Source organism: Moschus berezovskii, chromosome 9, assembly GCF_049115385.1.
Source record: "Moschus berezovskii isolate FMDL1 chromosome 9, NW_MosBer_1.0, whole genome shotgun sequence".
NCBI lineage: Eukaryota > Metazoa > Chordata > Mammalia > Artiodactyla > Moschidae > Moschus > Moschus berezovskii.
In genome coordinates, this window is record NC_142468.1 from 1534430 (window position 1) to 1557518 (window position 23089).

General features: G+C 49.6%; 2 protein-coding genes across 2 annotated transcripts in view; one reads left to right on the forward strand and one right to left on the reverse strand.

Annotated features, from left to right (window-relative positions):
* NRDE2 (NRDE-2, necessary for RNA interference, domain containing) overlaps nucleotides 1-2138 on the forward strand; it is a 47252-nt gene extending 45114 nt beyond the window's left edge. The window contains exon 14 of the mRNA XM_055435695.2: nucleotides 378-2138. Coding sequence (XP_055291670.2) covers nucleotides 378-503 — 126 coding nt within the window. The 3' untranslated portion in view covers nucleotides 504-2138. The remainder of the gene's footprint in view (nucleotides 1-377) is intronic.
* PSMC1 (proteasome 26S subunit, ATPase 1) lies at nucleotides 1938-14087 on the reverse strand. The gene is made up of 11 exons (XM_055435696.2): nucleotides 14002-14087; nucleotides 10538-10591; nucleotides 9412-9508; nucleotides 8064-8188; nucleotides 7654-7839; nucleotides 7368-7496; nucleotides 6150-6246; nucleotides 4182-4371; nucleotides 3573-3724; nucleotides 3077-3231; nucleotides 1938-2213 (listed from the first exon to the last, which is right to left on the reverse strand). The coding sequence occupies exons 1-11, from the start codon at nucleotides 14002-14004 to the stop codon at nucleotides 2079-2081; spliced, it is 1323 nt and encodes a 440-aa protein (XP_055291671.1). The 5' UTR covers nucleotides 14005-14087; the 3' UTR covers nucleotides 1938-2078.
* Between the last annotated feature and the right edge of the window lie 9002 nt (nucleotides 14088-23089).

Here is a 23089-nt window from a genome sequence, read left to right on the forward strand (position 1 = left end):
ATCCCATCCGTGCTGTGGGCCCGGCCCCCCAGGGCTTCCCATGGCCCCCTGCCGCCTGAGGGGCCTGTTTCCTGTCCTGGGGGCGCAGCTGGTTCCCAGCAGTTGCCAAAGCCCAGCCCAGAGGCCAAGCGCGTCAGGACCCACGTCCAACTCTGCCTGCAGCGCCTGGGTCCGGGGACGCTCAAAGAGCAGACAGGTGGGGACCACTGCATCAGCAGCTTCCCACCCCACCTTGGAGGGAGGCTGCGCGCCCCTGTGCCCCCAAGTCAGAGGCCGCGCTCCCGTGTCCCTGGGGCTCACTAAGGTGCCCCCGAGTTAAAGCGGGAAGGGGGCGGGGCTGGGGGTGCTGCCCACTGACCAGCGTTGCCCTCGCCCAGGCGCTGTACATGGATGCCGTGGAGTACTTCCCCAACGAGATGCAGGAGGTCGTGGACCTAATGACGGAGAAGGAGCTGCGGGTGCGCCTGCCACTGGAGGAGCTGGAGCTGCTGCTGGAGGACTAGACGCTGGGGAGGGGCTGTGCCCGGGACGCCCGCGCCCACCTGGGGGCCGGGACCAGCCCCGAGTCACGGGCACGCGCGTGCCGACTTCTGCCCTGAAGGGTCCTCCCTGACAGCGTGGGTCTGAGCTGTCAGTGTCACCCCTTGCACGGTTCTGCACGTGCAGATGACACAAAGCTGCTGTTTTGCACATGATACGTGTGAATGTGTGTGCAGGTGCACAGACAAGAATCTCGCCAAAGCTGTCACACTCCCTGTGTGTCCTTTCGAGCCACTCTCCCCTGCCCAGCCTGGGTGAAGGTTCTTCCTGTGAGCACCCTTGAGGATCCTGCCAAGTCTCCTGGCTCTTGCAGTCAAAGGAAAGGTCTGGTTACTCACCAGGCCCTCCTCCCTCCGGCTGGTGAACCCATTCTGCCTGTTTCTTCAGACCAGAGCAGCAGGCAGTCGTGTAAAGCTTGGAGTTCTCAGGTGCATCACCCGTGTCCTTCCTGTTCCCAGAGCTCCACTCGGGACGTCTCATCTGCCGATGTGGCAGCCAGCGTCGCCTGAATCTCGTGCGCGTGGAGACCCTGGGCCCGCCCGGCCCTGCTGAGTCAGATCGGGCTCTAGGAGGACCCAGTGTCAGGGGACTGAACAAACAAGGACCCCGCTGCAGGGGAGTGGGCCCGGGTCCAGTTGCAGAGAGCGCGGCCTGCTCCTCCCCGTCTCAGAGATGCCGAACATTCGCTTCTGGCCGCGTCAGCCACGCACTCATTCTGATTTCCAAGAGCGGTGATCAACAGCCGACGGAGCGGAAATGCTTTGTCTTCTCTGAGGTCCTGCTTTTTTAAACACAGTGGACTTCTCTGCGTTGCATTTCTTCTTAAATCATGCTCTCTAGAACTGCTGAAAGCGAATTTCCTTGGCCCCTCGTCCAGAAAAGTGGGTGTTGTGGAACCTGGGCTAGAAACGGACGGACCCTGGCTGGGGAGAAGGGGCGCGGCTTGCCGGGCGCGTTCTCCAGCCTGTCTCAGGACTCTGAGGCTGAAAACAGAGAGCGCAGGTAGAGGGAGCCAGGCGAGGGGCTGCCCGGCAGCGTTCTGAGCGCTCCTGAGAGGGAGGGGCACTGACCTCCGGGCTGCCGGGGGTCTTCAGCCCCGCCCCTTCAAGACTGCGTTGGGAAACCCGTCTCAGTAGCACCAGCCCTTCCTTCCTGCTCCAGGCCCTGCAAGGGCAGCCCCGGCCGGGGGGTCACAGCCTTTGTTGCCTCAGGCAGAGGTGGCTGGCCATGTGCTCACAAGCCAGCGGCTGCTGTTTTACAGCTGACACCGGCTCGGGGCTGTGCCGTGGGGGCGGCAGGGACCCAGTCTGCAGTGCGCTGGTCCCCCAGAGGCTTCCCCACACCCAGCCCCACCCACTCCTGCCGCCGAGCACCCAACCTGTGGACAGGACTCTGTGTTAGAGAAAGGATGCTTTATTGGGACGCAGGCAGCCCGCCAGGGCCCTACATGCTGCGCTCAGGAGGGACACAAGACCAGCAGGCACACAGGCGCCCAGGCAGCCACCCTCCCAGCCTTTCCTGAAGGTAACTCTGGTCCGCTAGAGGTAGAGCCCCTCCGGGGTGCCTTCCTGTTTTTTATAAAGAACATTTTCCTTCGACTTTTTGAAGTCTTCATTTGTTACTTTCATTCTGCGCTCTCTCAAGGCCATCAGACCAGCTTCTGTACAGATTGCCTGTATGAAAGAACAGTGTATTCAGAGAGGGAAACACTTTCTAGCCTAACAGTTCAGAGAGCACTATTTTGAAATCTGGTGTTGGCATCCAGGCCAACAAACTTAAATGTTTCAAGCATTCTAATTATTTTCTCAAAGGACCTGAGGTGGCTTAAGCTGGGAGTATTTCATTAAGGAAGAGGGTCTTAGGTTGTAACTAGCTGTGTAGCCTGGCAGGTCAGTAAATCCTCAAAGCTCCGCTTTCATTAAAGGGAATAATCCTAAGAAATAGATAAAATGATATCCAGAAACTTAGAGGCCACATACAGTGACATCCATTTCACTTACCTACAGTCTTAAGAGATTCTGGTTAAATATTGACAAGTTTCAGACAGTATATATTGGAATATATTCACTTTCTCAATAATCACTTGCCAAAAGTAAAACAAGAACCCAAGCAACATGATGTGATTAAAAACACAACCCTGGCAGTGACGATTCTACCTGGTATGGCCTTTAGCACATTTACTTCCAGTGCTTTGGAAACGTGTTTCTGCACATGAAACACGAGTAGCAGGGGAACACTTGCTAAGTGGAGGTGATGAGGATATGGGTGTTTACAACTTTTCTGAAGGCTTGAAAAAAAATTTTAAATAAGTTCACCTTCCTCCCCCAGTGAGACCAGCCTAGTTCCATAGATGCCAATGAGACGCAGTTCAGCGCAGGCAGCGGGACCAGGCCTGCGTGCACCCCCGCCTAGCCGGAGTGCCCACCCAGGCGCCCCCGCAGGGAGCAGCCTGTGCCCAGTCACAGCTGCCTCGCCCGGCCCCCTCGGCGTCTGGGAACACGTGAAAAAACAGGTACAATCCAGCCCAGCTCCTCACCTTGATGTCGGCACCAGAGAGGTCATCTTTAGCCATGATCAAGTCGTCCAGGGTGACGTCGTCGGCCAGCGTCATCCTGCTCGTGTGGATCTGGAAGATGCGCTTCTTGGTCTTTTCGTCGGGCAGGGGGAACTCGATCTTCCTGTCGATGCGGCCTGTGGGCACACAAGGTTTCCAGTCACGGCCCTGGCGCCCCGGCCCTGGCTGAGAGAGGCCTCCGTCTCACGTGAGTCATCTCAGTCACAGTGTCCTGTGCCAAATCTTAAAAAAAAAAAAGCGTCTCGAGGCTAAAAAAGGTCAGGCTACACCGAGTACATCACAATCCCACTTAATATTATCTCAAAGGGACACAGTTTTGGTAAGTTACTCCAAGTTTCAAGGCAGTACTTGCCTTTGTACCTATCACCTGGTAACCTATCCTCCCCAAAGTGCCCTTTAGAAACACAAATCCACGTCCGCGCGTTCCCTCTCCGCGATGCAGCCGGCGCAGCCTGACCTGGTCTGATGAGGGCTGGGTCCAGGGTCTCTATCCGGTTTGTGGCCATGATGACTTTCACGTCTCCCCTTGAGTCAAACCCATCCAGCTGGTTCAGCAACTCCAGCATCGTTCGCTGAATCTCTCTCTCCCCGCCCGAGTTGGAGTCGTACCTGGGAGAAGCAGCCAGGGGGACATGAAGACTCCGCGGCCTGGCTGGTGGAGGCACTGCAGGCACGGCTGTCTCCACCCACGTGTCCCGCCCGCCCAGAGCCCAAGCTGCGCCTCACAGTGTCGTCTTTGGGGCCATTTTCATGCCTGAAATTGTGTCATCTTTATTCAGGCTCCATGTGTGAGCTCCTCAGGGCAGAGAACCACCTTTACCGCTGTCTCCAGAGTCTGGAGGGTGCCGGGCTCCAAGCCGGTGCTCACGGCACGGCTGCGGACAGACGGAATCCACTGACGGGCAGTTGATGCCAGCGGAGCCCACGGCATCCATGGGGAATGGCACAGGGACCGCGGCAAACCAGCATGCAGCCCCTCCGGGGCCTGCCCGCAGTCCTCATTGTCAGAGCAGAGTGGCACGGTGTCTACCCCTTAGTGACACACAAGAGGGAAGGGAAAGTCTACCTTTTTGTCCCAATAGCATCAATTTCATCAATAAAGACGATGGATGGTGCGTGCTCTTCAGCAACTCGAAACAGCTCCCGAACGAGTTTGGGGCCGTCGCCCAGGTACTTCTGAATAAGTTCAGAGCCAACCACTCGCAGGAAAGTGGCCGAGGTTTGGTTTGCTACTGCTTTGGCTAGTAAGGTTTTACCTATTTTAGATTGAAAAAGAAAAAGAGAAAAAAACCTTAAGCACTGTTTGAACTTTAGAACTCATTACCACCTTAAAAGACATGAAGAACTGGTGGATCCTTCTCTGAAAAGCATGTTCTCAAAGCAGACAAGTTTCCTTATTTTTAACTGTCTTCCTAAATTCATCGTGATATTACTCAAAGTTGCATTATATTCACCTGACCCCATTCAATCAGGTTTAGAGAACCAAACTCAACTCCTATCAGTGCTGAAAACAGGCCCAGGACCGCTAGGCTTGACTGAAGGTCACAGAGCGTTCCTGAGCAGGCCTGCAGCGCCCCGGGGTTACCTGAGGGCGTCCCCAGGCTCTGGGCGCTGAGCCAGGACCAGCTCCTGACGAAGCCCACAGCTGAGAGCCACCAGAAGCTCAGGAGACTGCCCTGTCTGTGCTGTGCCCTTGTGGGACGTTCCTCACTGCTCTCAGGGCAGCCCTGACACTTCTCTCTCAAATCGAGAACGAGAGTCAGCAAGAGTACCCACCCTGAGAATGTCAGAGCGCGAGACCACGGCCCTGGGAGCTGGGAGAGCCCACCCTCGGGCCTGTGGGGATGGAGGGGGCTGGCCGGGACACAAAGGATTCTGGGCCAGTGGGAAGGGGGACAGAGATCTGAGCTCTGCAACAAGGCGAGGCAGTAAGATCCTCAGCCGGGCAGCCAGCGGCAGGTTCAAATGCTTATGAAAGGGCTGGACTACTCCCCAAGGGCGTCAGTTAAGGGCGGCAGACAGACCAAAAGGACCTCCTAGGAGACCTTCCGGTCCAGACGCAGCCAAGTGCAGCTGCCAGAATGTTCAGCGAGCAGGAGGACCCCTAAGTGTCGCTGGCCTCTCTTGAAACCTCCTTTCCCGGGCAATGAAACGAGAGGCCGCAGCAGCTCCCCGCCTCAGCACGGCGTCTCCTGTCCCACCAGCGGGGGCGGTCCTCAATACAGATCCTCCTGGGAACATGGCTCAGTTCACTCAATCAAATGACCTCCCTTCCTCTGAAATTTACGGAGCAGTGAAGTTACTAAGCCATGAACTACACAACTTGCTGAGGTCAACCCAGTGCCTAATGAACCAAATGTGTACATTTTTATCTTTATCCATTCCTTCATCCAGCGTGACACTCGTTCAGTTGCCAATGGCCCGGGAGAGTGCACTGGTCTGAGCGGCACAGGACAGCTCTTACGGACGCTCCGGACGCGCGGGTCAGAGTCCTCGGGGAAGGGAGCGGGCATCAGCACTTTCTAAAGCTCCCAAGGGGGTGCCAATGTACAGCCAAGGTGGAGCACCCTGTTTCCATTTTTTCTATTTTCAATGGACTTACGTCACTCTAATATTAAAAAGCACTGTTTTACAACATGCACACCTAGCACATTTGAGTACACCAGAAGAGTGCTGGGGATCTGGACACGCATTCACACTGAGCAGGCACTTTTGGGGGGGTGTCTCCTGGTGTTTCCTTTCTATTGTTATTCCTACAATCGTCAACATACTAACTCTGTGAGGTCTACAATCATGAGCCGAAGACAGTTCAGTTTCTTAGCACACCTATTACACAGCATGATGTACTTTCACGTGCTAAGTGTGCTTCCAGAGGAGCTGCTTATTCACAACGTCCAATATGTCACTTAGAGCACATTTTTAAACTGAGGAATTGAGGCCCCCTCACTCAACGGCTAAGTGACTGTAACCAGCTAATGCTGCAGCTCAAGAAACAAGCTCAGTGCCCGGAGAGCGACCAACGCAGAGCACACACCTGTGCCGGGCGGACCGTAGAGAATGACCCCCTTGGGGGGCTTGATCCCCATCTCTTCGTAATATTCAGGATGAGTGAGCGGAAGCTCCACAGATTCCTAAAGAAAACAAACACTTTGTAAAAATGAAACGCTTTCCTACTGAAATGTATCCTATTCATTAACTGGCATCATGGGAATGTCTCACTGGCAACAAAAACAAGCTAAAATTTCCATTGTTCTTATCAGAGACAATGTTTGACTCCCAGTGGCAGCAAGGACATACTGAAGAGGACCTCGGTCCTACGGGAGCTCCCAGCACCCTCCTGTCTTCCTAACAGCACCCAATTTCCCTAAAGAGTCAGCTTTGAGTAACATTTAACAGTAACATTTGCCCTTCCTGAGCAAAACAAATTTAAAGCTTAAATTCACCCTTTTTAGTGAAACTGCAGGCAGCAGCTGGCAAGGTTTTCTGCTGTTGTCCCCCCTCAAGACAAGACAGCTACCTCCCAGCTGCTCGAGTCCCCGTGGAGCGCCGTGATGGCTCTGAAGGTCCTTCCTACAGATGGAACGCCTGCAGAAGGCAGCCCCTGTGCACCCCGCCCTGGGACCGTGGCGGGAGCTGGGACTGTGCTCCAGACCCAGCACTGTGCGCGCCACCACCCCACCCCAGACAGCACTCGGGGCTTCCTATGCAGCCACAGCTGGAACCAACAAACCGGAAACATTCACACAGATAATTATTAAACGCTACATATAAAGTGCATTAAACTGCAGCTGCTGTAAGAACTATCATACAATTTATTCTTACTTCTGTTACCTAACTCAGTACTAGCAACACAAAATACCGCCATTGGCCAGCTCTGGGTCAGTTGCTGGTCTGATCAATAAAGAAAAAACAGGACTTCCCTGGTTGCCCAGTGGTTAAGAATCTGCCTGCCAATGCAGGGGGCACAAGTTCGATCCCTGCTCCAGTAAGATTCCACGTACTAAGAGGCAACCAAGCCCACGTGTCACAGATAATGAAGCCCGCCTGCTCCAGGGCCCTCACCGAGAGGAGCCACCACAGAGAGGTCCACACCCTGCCACTGAGTAGAGAAAAAGCCCTGGCAGAGCAGCGAAGACCCAACGCAGCCCAGAGCAGAGTTAAAGGAAAACATGCGAAACAACTCCAAGCACCCTACTGAGGCCGCAGTGAGCAAGCACAGGGCTCAAAACTCAGAGCTGGCTCCCAGACGCACCTTAATTTCCTGGATTTGGTTGTCCAGCCCCCCAATGTCAGCATAGGTCTCCTGGGGCGCCTTCTCCACCTTCATCACTGTGACCAGGGGATCCGTGTCGTCCATCAGCACCCCAATGACCGCATGCACCTGACAGGGAACAGGGGGCTTCACCGCCAGGTCCTGGGGCTCACCCCCCGTTTACACTGCCCTCAGGAGTGCTCGGTGGCCAGCTTCCACGGGATGGGGGGACAGACTAAGAGGAAGCAGACTGCGCTCGTGGGGCTCTCCAAGCCCACCGCCTGACCTTGTGGTTGAGCAGGACCGAGCAGCCGGGCTCCAGCAGGTCTTTGTCTACAAACGAAAGGATGCTGACGTAGTGCTCCGAGCCCACGGACGTGGACACGATGGCGTGGTTGTCATCGATGATCTCCTCCAGGGTTCCCACCGACATCGGGGTCCCCCTCAGGTCATCCACCTTTGACCTTTCCTCCTAGGTGAGAGCAGGCCAAGAAGAAAGAGCGGCTTAGACTAAAAAGCAGATGATGCTGATGGTTCACTTGATTTAAACGCAGTTGGTGCTTTTTAAAGGCAGCTAAATAATAATTCATTAAAGCCTGAAAGGTTCAGCTATTTGAATTTATGTATTGAGAGTTCTAATTTATAAATAGAATTCAATTTGTAAAAGAAACAAGTCATAATAATTTGTCGGTTTACCTCCTGCTTTTCTTCTAAAGGCTTCATTTGCTCCTGATTTCTAATGAACTCTTCCTCCATGAGCAGGTAGTCTTTAATTCTCTCCAGCTTCAGCAGCTTCAGTCGGCACTGAGTGTGAGGCGTCACTGAAATTAAAGAAACAGCCTCCTACTTGGAGCCTGAGGTTCGCAATTAACGCAGCTCACCCTCGGGGGGAGTTAACGCTTAAAATAAGCTTAGTTTAGTTCAGCCGGATAGACTCTGAGAAAGGCAGCTTAGTGACCTTAAGTAAGCAGGTGCCTAAAGGCAGAGGGGGAGCAATGAACACACAGAAACGCCACCTTTACCACACACTAATTATCCATAGCTTGACTCTGGTTTTGAACTTTATGTGCTCTTCTGCTGGTCTGATGACCTTTTCTTCATCAGTACCATACTGATTCACTACAATAGGTTAATGACATTTTAAGCTGCCTGACTCAATGATTAACTGACCACTAATTTAAAAATCAGTTCACTGCACTTAAGCCACAAGAGCCTCGTCTAGGTGGTGGATGAGGGTGGTGAAGGCATCTGAGCTGAAGTCTGCAGGGACGAGATGCAGGCGGGAGAAGGACGTTCTAGGCAGAGGGAAGCAGAGCCCCTGACACGCGGGGCAGAGCGTGTGAGCCACATGCAAGGAGCGAGAGCTCGAGGGCGGAGAGGCGCCTGAGTCTGCCACCTGCTCTGAGTCTCACTCTTTATTGAGCAGGAAGACTTGAAAAATTTTACATTCAGGCACAAACTCATGCTGTGAGTTCCAATACAGTGGCATTCCATGTTTTCCTGAAATAAGTGTATCTCTACGGTAACCAAGCTCAGCCTGTGTTTTCTACCCTAACCTTGTACTCTAATATCCTAGAAAGGGAAAGAAAGGGAACTCGCTTAGTTGTGTCTGACTCTTTGCGACCCCATGGACTGTAGCCCACCAGGCTCCTCCATCCACGGGATTTTCCAGGTGAGAGTACTGGAGTGGGTTGCCCTTGCCTTCTCCAGGGGATGTTCCCCACCCAGAAATTGAACGCAGGTCTCCTGTATCGTAGGCAGACGCTTTACCGTCTGAGCCACCAGGGAAGTCCCAGACTTCCACCAGGGAATATCCTAGAGAAGCTGCTTATTTAAAGGAAATTAATGGACTTTCTTCAAGTGAGACACAGCTGTATCCTCTGTATACTGTTAAAACTAAAATACAGCTTTCATTCCAACCTAGAGAAAGCTGCACACAGTCACAGGCCGGGAGCTTCAACCGTGCGCCTTCCTGTCTGTCCACACTCAGCCCTCTAAGCTGCACACAGAGACGGCGCCCCCGGGGACGGGGCCGCGTCATTACCCAGCGGCAGTTTGCTGGCAGCGTCTGGTCCCTTTGTCTTCTTCTTCTTCTTCCCAACTCGAGTTGGTACAGGAGGTTCATATTTCTTTTTCTTGTCCTTCGGTTTTCAGAACAGCATAGGAAAAAAAGAAACAGAGATCATATTAAAATACAAACATATTATTTCTGCAGGACCGGCATCTCTTTCCACGTAATGTAATTTCCCCTATCTTTTAGGATATTATTAAAAAGTGCCCTTAAAATAAAAAGATCTGTTTTTCATTCTTTCAATTTTCATGTGTGAACGCGATTATCTTTTTTTTCCAAAATACAGAATACACACTATTGATAGGTTGTTCAGCAAAGACGTTACTCTGCTGACAAAGGTCCGTCTAGTCAAAGCTATGGATTTTCCAGTAGTCATGCATGAATGTGAGAGTTGAACTATAAAGAAAGCTGAGCGCCAAAGAACTGATGCTTTTGAACTGTGGTGTTGGAGAAGACTCTTGAGAGTCCCTTGGACTGCAAGAAGATCCAACCAGTCCATCCTAAAGGAAATCAGTCCTGAATATTCATTGGAAGGACTGATGCTGAACCTGAAACTCCAATACTGTGGCCACCTGATGGGAAGAACTCATTGGAAAAGACCCTGATGCTGGGAAAGACTGAAGGCAAGAGGAGAAGCGGACAACAGAGAACGAGATGGTTGGATGGCATCACCCACTCGATGGATATGAGTTTGAACAAGCTCTGGGAGCTGGTGATGGACAGGGATGCCTGGCGTGCTGCAGTCCATGGGGTCACAAAGAGTCAGACACCGCTGAGCGAATGAACTGAATAGTTCATTCAATAAGGAACAGAGGTCAGAATTCGAAGTTACATGCCAGAAGCTGGAGTTAAATAATTTGACACAACTTTTCACACCTAAGGACATTAAATGCTAAAATCACAGACAATTTAACACTTCTGGAATGTTATTACTTTTACACCTCTAAAAATTATTAATTCATTAATACCTACTTGATGGTCAATAATCTTTTCCAAAACATGAAAAAGTGATTTGAATTCCCAAAGAACTTCTCAGCTGAGATCTGACATTTTCCACAATTTACTCACATCACAGACATCTGGCTTCATATTTATTTACCTTGTCATCCTTCTTGCCGCCTCCAGGACCGTGACCACCACTCTGACTTTGACCCTGAAAAAAAAAACATAAGCAGAGCATTAAAAAAAATTCAGGGGGGTTTCCCTGATGACTCAGCGGTAAAGAATCCACCTGTAATGCAGGAGATGCATGTTTGATTCCTAAGTTAGGAAGATCCCCTGGAGAAGGAAATAACAACCCACTCCAGTATTCACGACTGGGAAATCCCAAGGATAGAAGATTCTGGTGGGCTACAGTCCATAGGGTCTCAAAGAATCAGATACGACTTAGTGACTAAGCAACAACATAAATTTAGAACACCATCACTTCAAAAAACCCTCATTCTCCTGTGATTCTAAGACACCAACACTCCCCCTCATTTTAACATTTCTGAACTCAAGGTACAGCTTGCAGTCAATGTGCAAATTTAATGTGGTGAAACTTTTCTCCCAAAAAGCTGTTAATAGATCAGTGCTGCACCTTGCCACAGACTGCATCTTAAATTAAGGACAACTTGGTTAATAAAAGGATGTAATATGTTTATAAGGGCGCCCCAGATGGAGTTAGTGGTAAAGAGCCTGCCTGCCAATGCAGGAGACAGGTTCGATCCCTGAGTCGGGAAGATCCCCTGGAGGAGGGCAACCCACTCCATGGAGAATGCCTGGAAAATCCAATGGACAGAGGACTCTGGCAGCCTACAGTCCATGGGGTCGCAAACAGCTGGACACAACTTAGCATGCATGCATGCACAATGTGTCATGAGACTAAGATCCTAACCATCCCTTCTTGAGTGTCAGGTATAGAGCTGGACATTTTCTAATATAAAACTTCCTAGCTGAGGCCACCAGGAGTATGAAATTGGGCCATGATGAGAGCCAAATCATTTAACCTGTTCAACAATCATTTATCCATCACTTACTCCTTACTAAGGACACACCAAGATCCAGGAGACTTTGATTTCAGTGGCAGCTTAAATATCACCCATCCCTAAAGTCTGGGGCACTCAGGCAGGTCCTTCTTCCCAATTTAAAAAGCTGAATTACCTTAAACTATCAAGAACTTAGTGTATTAGTAAGTTCAGGAGGATTTCTGATTTTAAAACAGACCCTTCAGTTACAGGACAATGTCTTACACAGAGCAAGGTCTCAGAAACAACAGCATTTTAAATAAGCAATAGTGAATTACTTGATTAGAGGGCCCTCTCAGTCCCCTCAAATCACTTCCACATAGGCACCTGTAAGTTAAATCACCAGCCTATCAAGACAAAACAACCCCCTAAAAGAATTAAGGTCAAATCTATTTCCCCATTTGCAAGATTCTAAAAACTTTGCACTTTCTTCTGAAGAAGGTAATTAAGGGCTCTGAGAAATTTGGGGAAACACAATTAGTTTTATTGTAATAAGCCGTCCAAGTTACAACAGGCCTTTAACAATTCCTCATACCCCTAAGGAAACGTGCTGTTGACTGGGGCAGCTACTGTTTGTGGTGTGTTTATTATGTGCCTAAGTCTGGACAAGACATTCTCCTTCACTATCATATTTACAGCAGACAATTCTTCAAGGTAGGTTTCATTATTACTACTTTCTAGAGGAGGAACTGCAACGCGCCTAAGAACATGGGCTATGCATTTCGACTTCATTCCAAACAGTCTACGTGACCTCAGGGAAGTTAAATCACTTCTCTGAGCCTTGCTGTCCTAACTGGAAAGTAGGGATGATATTAGCTCCTCCATGTTGCTGAAAGTGCGTGACAGACATAAAATCACTTCGCATCTACATGACTCACAGTACCTACTCACTAACACAATGTTATTGCTGAATAAGAAATGTTAGGGTCAGGACCTCCTCAGGCTGGTTAAAAAGTCTGGGCTCCGAAACGAAATCCGTTCTGGTTCAGGTCTCCCCTCTCCTGTCCCCCCCATTTCTGGCTCTGTCCAGGCCGCCTTATCTTATTGGACCGCTTGTCTCCCAACTGAGGTTTCCGGGTCCAGTCTCTTCCCTCACCCATTCGGATATTACCTTCTGCAACAAAGAGCTGACCCTTTAAATCGCCTCAAAAACCTTCAACTGCTCCCTAGCATTGACGGCGTAATGTCCAAACTCTCTAGCTTGGCATGACTGGCCCTTGCCAAACTGGCTTCAATTAATCTTTCCCAGGTTTGTCTAGCCGTCCCACGACCCTCTAAGTCTGGCCCCACTGGAGGACATTTCCCCGAGTCAGTCCCAAACTTCGCCGTGTCTGGGGCATTTGCATGATGTTTCTCAGCCTCACATAACTGTATATATCATCCCAAACAGTAAGCGGAGGCAAACAAACAGACCCTATGACGTTGCCACTGTCATCACCCCCAGTTCACAGAGAAGGAAACCGAGGCTCAGAGCGGTTAGGTGACTGACAGCTGTCACAAAGCTGGTCGGAGAGACAGCACACTCCCGGCCACTGGACACCAGCATCTGTGCTTCTCCACCACACAGTCACTAGTACATCACAGCACACTCGCAGGCCCTGCCTCAGGTTCTTCCTTGGTAAACTGAGGATAATGATAATAACCTCCAAGGACTGTTGAGAAGAATAACGAGCAAATGTTGGGAAAGTACTTGCATGTGCTTGTCAGGCCTAGAATACTGTTACCAAACAGTCCTTCTAAGACCTGCTTGAGTCCGCGGTGGGACTTGCTGTTGCTCACCATACAGACGGAACATATTCCCCCCTCAGGCCCTTTGCACTTCCAGCCCTACCAGGACCAGTCTTCCTCGGATGTGTGCACAGGCTCCTCTCTCACTGGATTCAGGTCTCCCCGCCTCACTGAGGTTCGCTGACACCCTGGGTAAAACAGCCACCTCTCCCGCCCTTACACAGAGCAGCCACAAGCGAAGGCCACTCGCCCGCCGCCATCCCGCCCCGACACAGCAGCACATACTCCTTTCTCTCTTTAACCTGCTCCGAGAGAATGCAAGCTTCAGGAGGCAAAGACTGCGTCGGTCACGCCCGTCCGCTGTCTGTGCAGCGCCTGGAGCAGAGCCTGGCCCCCGCCCCGCTCCGCCCTCGGTGAGCGGCATCAACCCGGGAGCAAAGAAACCCGCGCGAGCTAAGCGAGGCCCCGCGGGGCCGTCCGCTGGAGCGCCCCGTCAGAAGAGCGCCCGGAGGCGCCTGTCCGCCGGCCCCCGCCGCCGCGCGGCCCAGAGGCGCCCGGCCCGGCGACTCGAGGAGGCCTCGGCCGACACTGCCCGCGCCGAGGGGCAGCGCCCGGCCGGACAGGGACAAGGCAGCCGCCCCGCCGCCCGCCCAGGCCGGGGCAAGGCCGGCCGGCCGGCCGTGGTCCTCCACGCGCTCCCCAGGCGCCTTCGTGCCTCCCCGGGGGCCGGCGCGGCGGGCGGACCCGGTGCCTCCGGCAGCGGCCGGCTTCCCTCGCCGTGGGCCGCCCGCACCACCGCCACGGCCAGCCGAAGCCCTTAGTCACTCACCATCCTGCTCCGGCCGCTCCAGCCGCCGCCGCCGGAAGTGCGCCGCGGGGGCGCTACGTCAGGGCCGGAAGTTGCCGGGGCGCCACGGAAGCCGACATGGGCCAAATCTCGCGAGGGCCGGGCTGCGCGCCCGGGGCCTGTGCGAGCGGACGGGCCGTGATGCTCCTACAAGCGAGACGCCGGCCTTATTGAACTTGCACTTGAAAAAAATGTTTAAATCGCAGTTATTAGGTTATTGTCAACAAGTTAAGACAATGAACTCGACTGTCAAAGACAATTGTGAAGATATAAACAATTTTAAATAGGCCAAAATCAAACTGAGACCTTGCCTTAGCTTCTCCAGGAACCGGAATAGTTTTAGGAACCGTGGGGTTGACATACACCTTTGCACCAGCGTTTCACGTCTAATTTGGTCTCTGGAATTAACCTGCTCATCTGAGAAGCTGTCTCATGAGGCATGTAAATCTGGTGGTTTGTTTTTTTCCTGATGACTTGTGGCATCTGGGCAAAATGCCGAATGTTGTGTTAAAAGTCCTCATCTGTCACCGGGTTTGTATCCTCATTGACTACATCCATCAGGACATCAGAGAGAAACAAAGCGGGGATTTCCCTGGCTGTCCAGGGACTAAGACTCCCTTCCAACGCTGGGGAGGTAAGCCCACATTCAGTTCAGTTCAGTCGCTTAGTCGTGTCCGACTTTTTGCGACCTCATGGACTGAAGCCCACCAGGCCTCCCTGTCCATCACCAACTCCCGGAGTTCACTCAAACTCATGTCCATCTCATTGGTGATGCCATCCAGCCATCTCATCCTCTGTCGTCCCGTCCCCTTCTCCGCCCACCTTCAGTCTTTCCCAGCATCAGGGTCTTTTCCAATGAGTCAGCTCTTCGCATCAGGTGGCCAAAGTATTGGAGTTTCAGCTTCAGCATCAGATCCCACATGCCACCCTGCCCAAAATATCAAAAACATAAAACAGGAGCAGTATTGTAACATAAAACAGCCTTTAAAAGAAAGATGGCAAGCAGCCTTTAGTCTCCAGAAACTTCCATAGCAGGTGTTCAAAACGCTGAACTAGAGAGATGGATTTGTCTGATCTGTCCCGCAACCCCCCGCCCAATTTTGAAACACTGAAAACATTTATCTAACACACAACAGGAAATTGCTGTTTCCATTTCATCACCACTAAAACGTTACACTGCAAAGTGTTGATACAATCAGGCTCCACTAACAAATCTGGCATCTGCTTCACGTATGAAATGATGCGATAGGTTAGGGGCAAGACACCTGTCCCTTCATGACTGCTGAAAACGATTCCAGAGTTGTGCAGATTGTCCAGGCAATCTGTGTGTAATCTGAAGAAGTGTTGTCTTTCTGAGACGGCATCACATTTGAAGAACATGGGCTAATAGTCTCAAGTTATTCTGGAGGATATTCACTAAGAAGTATTTCTTAACACAGAGCAAACCTGGTCGTCTCTTTTCTCCCCGTCACGGACTCCCGTGTTCACTTAGCTGACAGCCATCAACATATAGGAAGAAACCAACAGTTCAGAATCTCTCTTCACAATATACTACATCTATTTAAAAAAGGACAGCTGAATAGGCAGTCAGCTCAGGGGTTAGGAGTGTAGGCTGCCACTTTCAATCTCCTTCCTGGCCTTCTCCCTGAGGAGCTGTGTGGTCTTGGTAAGCTATTTAAGTCCCTTTGTGACTCAGTTCTGCATTTGTGAAACTCAAATTTTTGCATTCGATAAATTAGGAGCTTGGGATTAACATACACACACTATTATTAATGTGTGTGTCTATATATACATATATATATATATATATATAATAGATAACCAACAAGGGCCTACTGCATATATGGGGAAAGAACCCAAAAAAGAATGAATATTTGTGTGTGTGTATATATATATATATATATGTTGTTTTACATATATACACACACAACTGAATCACCATGTGGTATACCTAAAATTAACACAACATTGTAAATCAACTATACTCCAATAAAATTTAAAAAAAAAACCGTTACTCCCTCACAGAGTCCTTGTTTCAGGACTAAAATTTTAAACATCAGTTACAATTATTATTAGTAGTATTTTTAATGCACAAGTTTCTCCTGGCTTCCTCATTCTGTTCTATATCAGATGGTCACATTTTGCTCACAAAATTTATAATCTGTTGGTGCAAAGCAGAGAAAAATGAGCTTCTGCTTCCTAAGCCAGACTCAGAAACTAGCTTCACAGGGGCAAGGAAAGATCCCAGGACCTAGAACATAGATCGATAGAGTCCATGTATTAGAGTTAGGAAGGAAGCTTCTCCCCAGACCTAGAGGGGCGGGATCGTGGGAATGAGAGAGAGGCTTAGGAGGGAGGGGATATATGTATACATATGGCTGATTCATGTTGTCGTGCAGCAGAAACTAACACAACATTGTAAAGTGACTGTGCTCCAATTAAACCAACGAGTGAGAATGTGTGTGTGTGCAGCTGAGTCGCTGCTGTGCGCCTGAAACTATGGCGACCCCGTCCACCACCCGTGCCCAGCGCAGGGCGCTCTGCTTCTTGTTGTCGAGTTGCTCACTCGTGTCCACCTTTCTGCGACCCTGTGAACCGCAGCACGCCAGGCCTCCCTGTCCATCACCATCTCCTGGAGTTTACTCAAACTCATGTTCATTGAGTCGGTGATGCCATCCAACCATCTCTGTCGTGCCCTTCTCCTCCCGCCTCAGTCTTTCCCAGCATCAGAGTCTTTCCCAATGAGTCAGCTCTTCTCATCAGGTGACCTAAGTACTGGAGTTTCAGCTTCAGCATCAGTCTTTCCAATGAACACCCAGGACTGGTCTCCTTTAGAATGGACTGGTTGGATCTCCTTGCAGTCCAAGGGACTGTCAAGAGTCTTCTCCAACACAGCAGTTCAAAAGCATCAGTTCTTTGGTGATCAGCTTTCTTCACAGTCCAACTCTCACATCCATACATGACCACTGGAAAAACCATAGCCTTGACTAGACGGACCTTTGTTGGCAAAGTAATGTCTCTGCTTTTGAATATGCTGTCTAGGTTGGTCATAACTTTCCTTCCAAGGAGCAAGCGTCTTTTAAGTTCATGGCTGCAGTCACCATCTGCAGTGATTTTGGAGCCCCCAAAAATAAAGTCTGACACTGTTTCCACTGTTTCCCCATCTATTTGCCATGAAGTGATGGGACCAGATGCCATGATCTCCGTTTTCTGAATGCTGAGTTTAAAGCCAACTTTTTCACTCACAGAACGACTCAGTACCTGGCCTGTGGTAAGCACTGTCTATATTTATGTGAAACTGTTTTTTTAAATAAAGGGTGTAGGTAAAATGACTGGAAGTTTGATAACCTGCCACTGAAAGCAAACCCCAGCTTTAGCGCTCAGGCTGCTTGGGCCTGTGGGTGTGTTTCCTGAAGCTGGGTGACAAGCAGGTGACTGGCACCTGCAGTTTAGAAACCCACCAGCAGGGTGCGCCACGCAACCAAATAGTTCCCAGTGGTCGGATTATTAATAGATTTTCCTTGTAATTTTAATTATGATTAATTAAATATATTATTATTCATATTTATCTTGCCTTTGGAAGTGCTGCTCCTCTGAAGCGCCCAAGCTGCCCCCACTCCCTCTCCAACACTCCTTGCTCACCCACTCCTCACTTGCACCCGCTTCGGGCACTTGATCCCAATACATGACATAAATCTAATTTGGATTCTACTTGCTCTTACCCAGTGCCCACCGGCCACCTTCTCAGGGGCTCAGATGACCCCACGGGATGCTTTGAGTTTATCCTATTACACCCCCGACGTGCAGATGAGAAGCTGGGCTCAGAGACATTGAATGAGGTGCTCGAGACCACATCACTAACGGGCAGCCAGGTGCAACCAGACATGCTGGCTCGCAACCTGATTTTCATCTTTTTCTCAGAGGAGAATACAGAGGGTTTTAGAACTGGGGTGCAGCGTCAAGTTCACATTCTACACTTCACAGATGGCTGCTCAGTGTCTCAGCCAGCCCCTGGGGGGCCCGTGACCTCTGCTTGGGGATATCTTCCTCCTACTTAACTTTCAGGTCTCAGCTTAGATGCTGCGGGGAGCTAGCCAGAACTGCAGAGCTGCTACGAAGTGTATTTAGAAGCTGAAAACGTGTGAGAGTCAACAGAGGCAGGAAGAAACCGTGGAGCTGCCTCATCTGACTGATAGCAGCAACTTCTGGGAAGTGGGCCTTCCCAGGTGGCGCTGGCGGTAAAGAACCGGCCTGCCAATGCAGGAGACACAAGAGACGTGGGTTCGATTCCTGGGTCAGGAAGATGCCCTGGAGGAGGGCATGGCAAGCCACTCCAGTACTCTTGCCTGGAGAATCCCATGGACAGAGGAGCCTGGCGGGCTACAGTCCATGGGGTCGCACAGAGTCAGCCACGACCGAAGTGACTTAGCACAGCACAGCGACCCAGGTCAGGTCACAGGAAGGACCAGGAAATCAAGAAAAGCGAGAAGTAGCTCAGTCGAGTAAGACAGCAGGGACTCTAGGGCGGGAAGGTTGTGACGTCTGCAGGCCGGTCTCTTCACCTCCACGGAAGCTGCAGCCAAAGACGGCTCAGTGCCTGGAGGGCCAGCAAGCGTCTGGACTGGAGGTGACCATCGGGGCTGCCCTGCGCTGAGCCGACAGGCTCACTAAGAGGTCTGCTCAGGGGTTCCCTGGCGGTCCATCGGTAAGACTTTGAGCTCCCAGCACAGGGGGCGTGGGTTTGATCCTTGGTCGTGGAGCTGGATCCCACACGCTGCAACTGAGACCCAGCGCATCTAATTTTAAAAGGATGTAGGCTCAGAAACTTATCAAGTAACTTAAAGACAATGTCTGCTGAGTAGCATGCCCTATATTGAGGGTTCTGGTTAAGGATCACTCTAAGTAAGGCTCTAAAAATGGCACTGATAGAGGGATATTCCTTAAAGTTTTCTCTGAAAGCCTCTGAGTAAGTGGCCATTTCTTGAGATGAAGAACAATCGTACCCGTGCCCTCAGCACAGAGGATAGATCCTCAGAACATTCAATAGGAAGAAGCTGACTGCCTCACACGCCGGCTTCAAACCATATTAGGATTCAACCCTCCAGCACCTACTGCTAATCTGAGAAAAAAGTAAAATTAAAAAAAATGAAACAGGAAATGATCTGGATCGAAAAACAAATAGACTATTGTAACTGGTTATTCCTGCCTCCCAACAAGTCAGAGAAAGATATTAGAGAAAGAGCTTTGACTGCACTATATAATGGCACCCTTCTCAGCGATAATTCAAAATAATTCTTCTCCTTTGTGAAGCTAATTGGAGATATTTATCAGATTCAACAACAGGCCCTTTTCACACTGAAGGTGCATAATTCAAAAGAGGAGGACAGTGAAGAAAAGGAAATACGGAGATTCCTCATAAACGGTGAGGCAAATTGGTAGTTTCCAGAATAATCCACGAGAGGGTGCGGTGAGGCAGGGAGGCGTGGTTGGGGTGCCCAGATAAACAGAACCAACAGGAGACAGATGCTGCATGAAGCACACAGGTGCAGATTTAGATGTGTGTGCTGGTCGCTCAGTCGTGTCCCCATGGGCCGTAGCCCACCAGGCTCCTCTGTCCTTAAGAATACTGGAGCGGGTGCCTATTCCTGTCTCCAGGGAATCTTCCCTAACCAGGGATCAAACCTGGGTCTCCTGTATTGCAGGCAGATTTTTTTTTTTTTTTTTAACCATCTGAGCCACCAGGGAAGCTCTACAAAGAGATTTATTATGAGGAATTGGCTCATGGGACTCTGGAGGCTGAGAGATCCCGTGATCTCCCGTCAGCAAGCTGGACATGCAGGGAAGCTGGTGGTGTAGTTCAAAGGCCAGATAACCAGGCATCTGGTGGCCCAGTCAGCTGACACGTAAAATGAAGCGTCACGAAGGCGAGAGGAGAGAATCTGAAAGGACGGCGCCTGTGTGCTTGTGAGGGCCCACCCGACAAAGCATGCTGGTGCCCATACAGGACGGCACCCAAGGGCCTATGCATAAACCATCAGGCCACTAGCATCTCAGTCAGCGCTGACCACCAAAGCCATGGCTCCGCTGGAACTCACAGAAGTCTTGGGAGAAGGGAGGGGAGGGCTGTGGACTGACCTGACCCAGCTCTTCAGGGGCAGGGCAACCCACCTTAACACCCATTTCCGCGTCAGACGCCAATCCTCTGACAAGTTCCAAAATGAAGCAGGGCAAAGGTTAACTGAATTCTGCATAGAGAATGCACTCATCATAGCAAATACCCTTTTTCAACAACACAAGAGATGACTTCACACACAGACATCACCAAATGGTCAGTACCGCAGATTGGGCTGGGCCGCGTTCACCTTTCTGCCTCTGATGCCCAGGGCAACACCTGACCGGCGGCAGAGGCTCCATCTTTGTTTGCTAAATGAATGGATGATTGAATGAACAGCCGCAGCTTTGGGCCTAAAATGCCATAAACGCTAGAGTAAAGCCAGCCATTCCCCTTAGATTCTCTTTCAGCTTTAGTAACTCATAGTCAATAATTTAAAACTCATTTAGAGGTCTCTTTGAGGAGTGTTAGCTAGGAGAGGCAGTGCAGAATGGCTGGCCAAGCAGGCACAGTGGTAGCTGAAAAGGAGACAGCTGTCAGGATGCCTCTCAAAGAGGAGGGAGATTGTGACACGTCAACAACAGAGTCAAAGTTGGTTCCTTTAGGAGCTTACTCTGAGCCAGGCACATCTGGTCATTTTACAGACATTAAATCTTTTAAGCTGTGCAACTCAGCTGTAAGATTGGCATAATTATTCTGTTTCACTGAAGGGGAAGCAGAAAGCCAGAAGAGTTAACACACTTGCCAGTATTCAAACAGAAATCTGATTTTCCCACTACATATTACTGAATTGATTTTGTTTTCTATTTTAATTATTGAATATTTAAAAACAACAGATAGCTACCAGGAAGCAGCAGTCAGCCACAGTAAAACACAGAATTACTTACTGTTAGCATCTTAGGTGGAGAAGGCAATGGCACCCCACTCCAGTACTCTTGCCTGGAAAATCCCATGGACGGAGGAGCCTGGTAGGCTGCAGTCCATGGGGTCGAGAAGAGTCGGACACGACTGAGTGCCTTCACTTTCACTTTTCTCTTTCATGCATTGGAGAAGGAAATGGCAACCCACTCCAGTGTTCTTGCCTGGAGAATCCCAGGGACAGGGGAGCCTGGTGGGCTTCCGTCTATGGGGTCACACAGAGTCGGACACGACTGAAGCGACTTAGCAACAGCAGCAGCATATTAGGTATGTGTGTTTCCAGGTTTACATCTGAACAAAATTTCAGACACCTTTTTAGGCATTGGAATCTGATAAATAGATAGGTAAATAGCTGCAGAAATAAAGCTATTGAAAACATGGGATAAATCTGTATATGACATTTAGAAAACTAATTACATTTTTACTTGAATTTTGTAGGAAAAATAATTGACAAAGAATAGAAGAAATCATTATATTTCAAATAAATGTTTGATTTTTTTCAAGAGGTATTTGTCAAAAGATCCTTGTGAAATTAAGCAACAAAAAGTACTGAGTACTTCTCCTTTTTAAACTAGATGTTTCTCTCTTAGAATCTTTGTCTTGTCTGATTGCTCTGGATACAACGTCCAATAATATGTTGAATAGAAGTGGCTGAAATGGGCATTCTTGTCTTGTTCTTGCTTTTAGAGTAGAAGCGTTTAGTCATTCATTACCGAGCATGATAGGAGCTGTGGGTTTTCATATTTGGCCTTTATTATGTGGAGCTAGTTTCCTTATATTCTGAGTCTGTTAATGTTTTTCTTAGGAAACGATGCTGCGTTTTGTCGAATCAACTGCGTTTTTCTGCATCAACTCAGATGGCGTGTGTCTTCCGCCTTCCATCTTGTTCACGTGCTGTGTTTACATTGATCGCGTTTCACACGCTGAGTCACCCTTGCGTTCCTGGAGTAAATTCCGCCTGGTCACGGCGCATACCCCTTTCAAGATGCTGTTCAATTCAGTTTGCTAGTTTTGGGGGTTTCTTTGAGGACTTTCACATTGATCTTCATGAGGGATGTCATTCTATAGTTCTCTTGTCATGTTCTTTTCCAGGTTCCGAGTAATGCAGTGTCATAGAATGAGTTGAAAGTGTTGCCTCTGCTTCGGTTTTTAGGAAGAACTTGAGAGGAATTGGCACTATTTGAAAATGTTTAGTAGATTCCACTAGGGGGGCCATCTGGTGCAGGGCTTTTCTTTGTTGGGAAGTCTTTGATTATGCATTCAATCTCTATTCAGACCTTCTATTTCTTTGTGATTCAGTCTTGGTAAATTGCGTGTTTCTAGACAGTTCTGCATTTCACCTGGGTTATCCAATTTGTTACACAAGTGCTCATAGTATTCTCTTATAATCTTATTTCTGTAAAATCAATAGTAATGCTCCCAGTTTCATTTTTAAATTTTAGTTATTTGAGTCTTCTCTCATTGTTTCTTAGTCAGCCTAGCTAAATGTTTGTCAGTTTCTAAATTTTTTTTGAAGAACACATTCTTGGTTTTGCTTATTTTTTCCTATTGTTGTATTATCTATTTTATTTAGCTCTGTTATTTCCTTCATCTGCTAACTTTGGGTTTACCGTGTTCATGAATAATACCTTGAGGTGCAAAATTAGGTTGTGGGTTTGAGATCTTGCTTCTCCTTGATGTAATCATTTACAAACACTCCTCTCCCTGCTGCTCCCGCCGCGGTCCGCGAGTGTCGGGATGCTGTGCTTTCATTACTGCTTGTCTCAAGACGTTCGCTGATTTCCCTCGTGGTTTCTTCTGATTTACTGGCTGTGTAAGCGTTATGTAACTCACACAGGTTTGGGGATTTTCTCCTTCTGCTGTTGGTTTCTAGTTTCAGTCTGTTGTGATTGGAAAAGACACTCAGTGTGATTTCAACTTTCTATTAAGACTTATTTTGTGGCCTAACATATGGTGTATCCTGGAGACTGGTCCGTGAACACTTGAAAAATATGTGTTCTGCTGTTGTTTGGTGGCGTGTCCTGTATAAACGTTGGGATT

What these genes read in the sequence shown, in the direction of transcription:
- PSMC1 (XM_055435696.2), bottom strand. An exon ending in GATGCTATTGGGACAAAAAG is followed by an intron (nt 3,725 to 4,181) that starts GTAGACTTTCCC and finishes TGCTTCTCCCAG; the next exon opens with GTACGACTCCAACTCGGGCG. An exon ending in TCTCTGGTGCCGACATCAAG is followed by an intron (nt 2,214 to 3,076) that starts GTGAGGAGCTGG and finishes TCTTTCATACAG; the next exon opens with GCAATCTGTACAGAAGCTGG.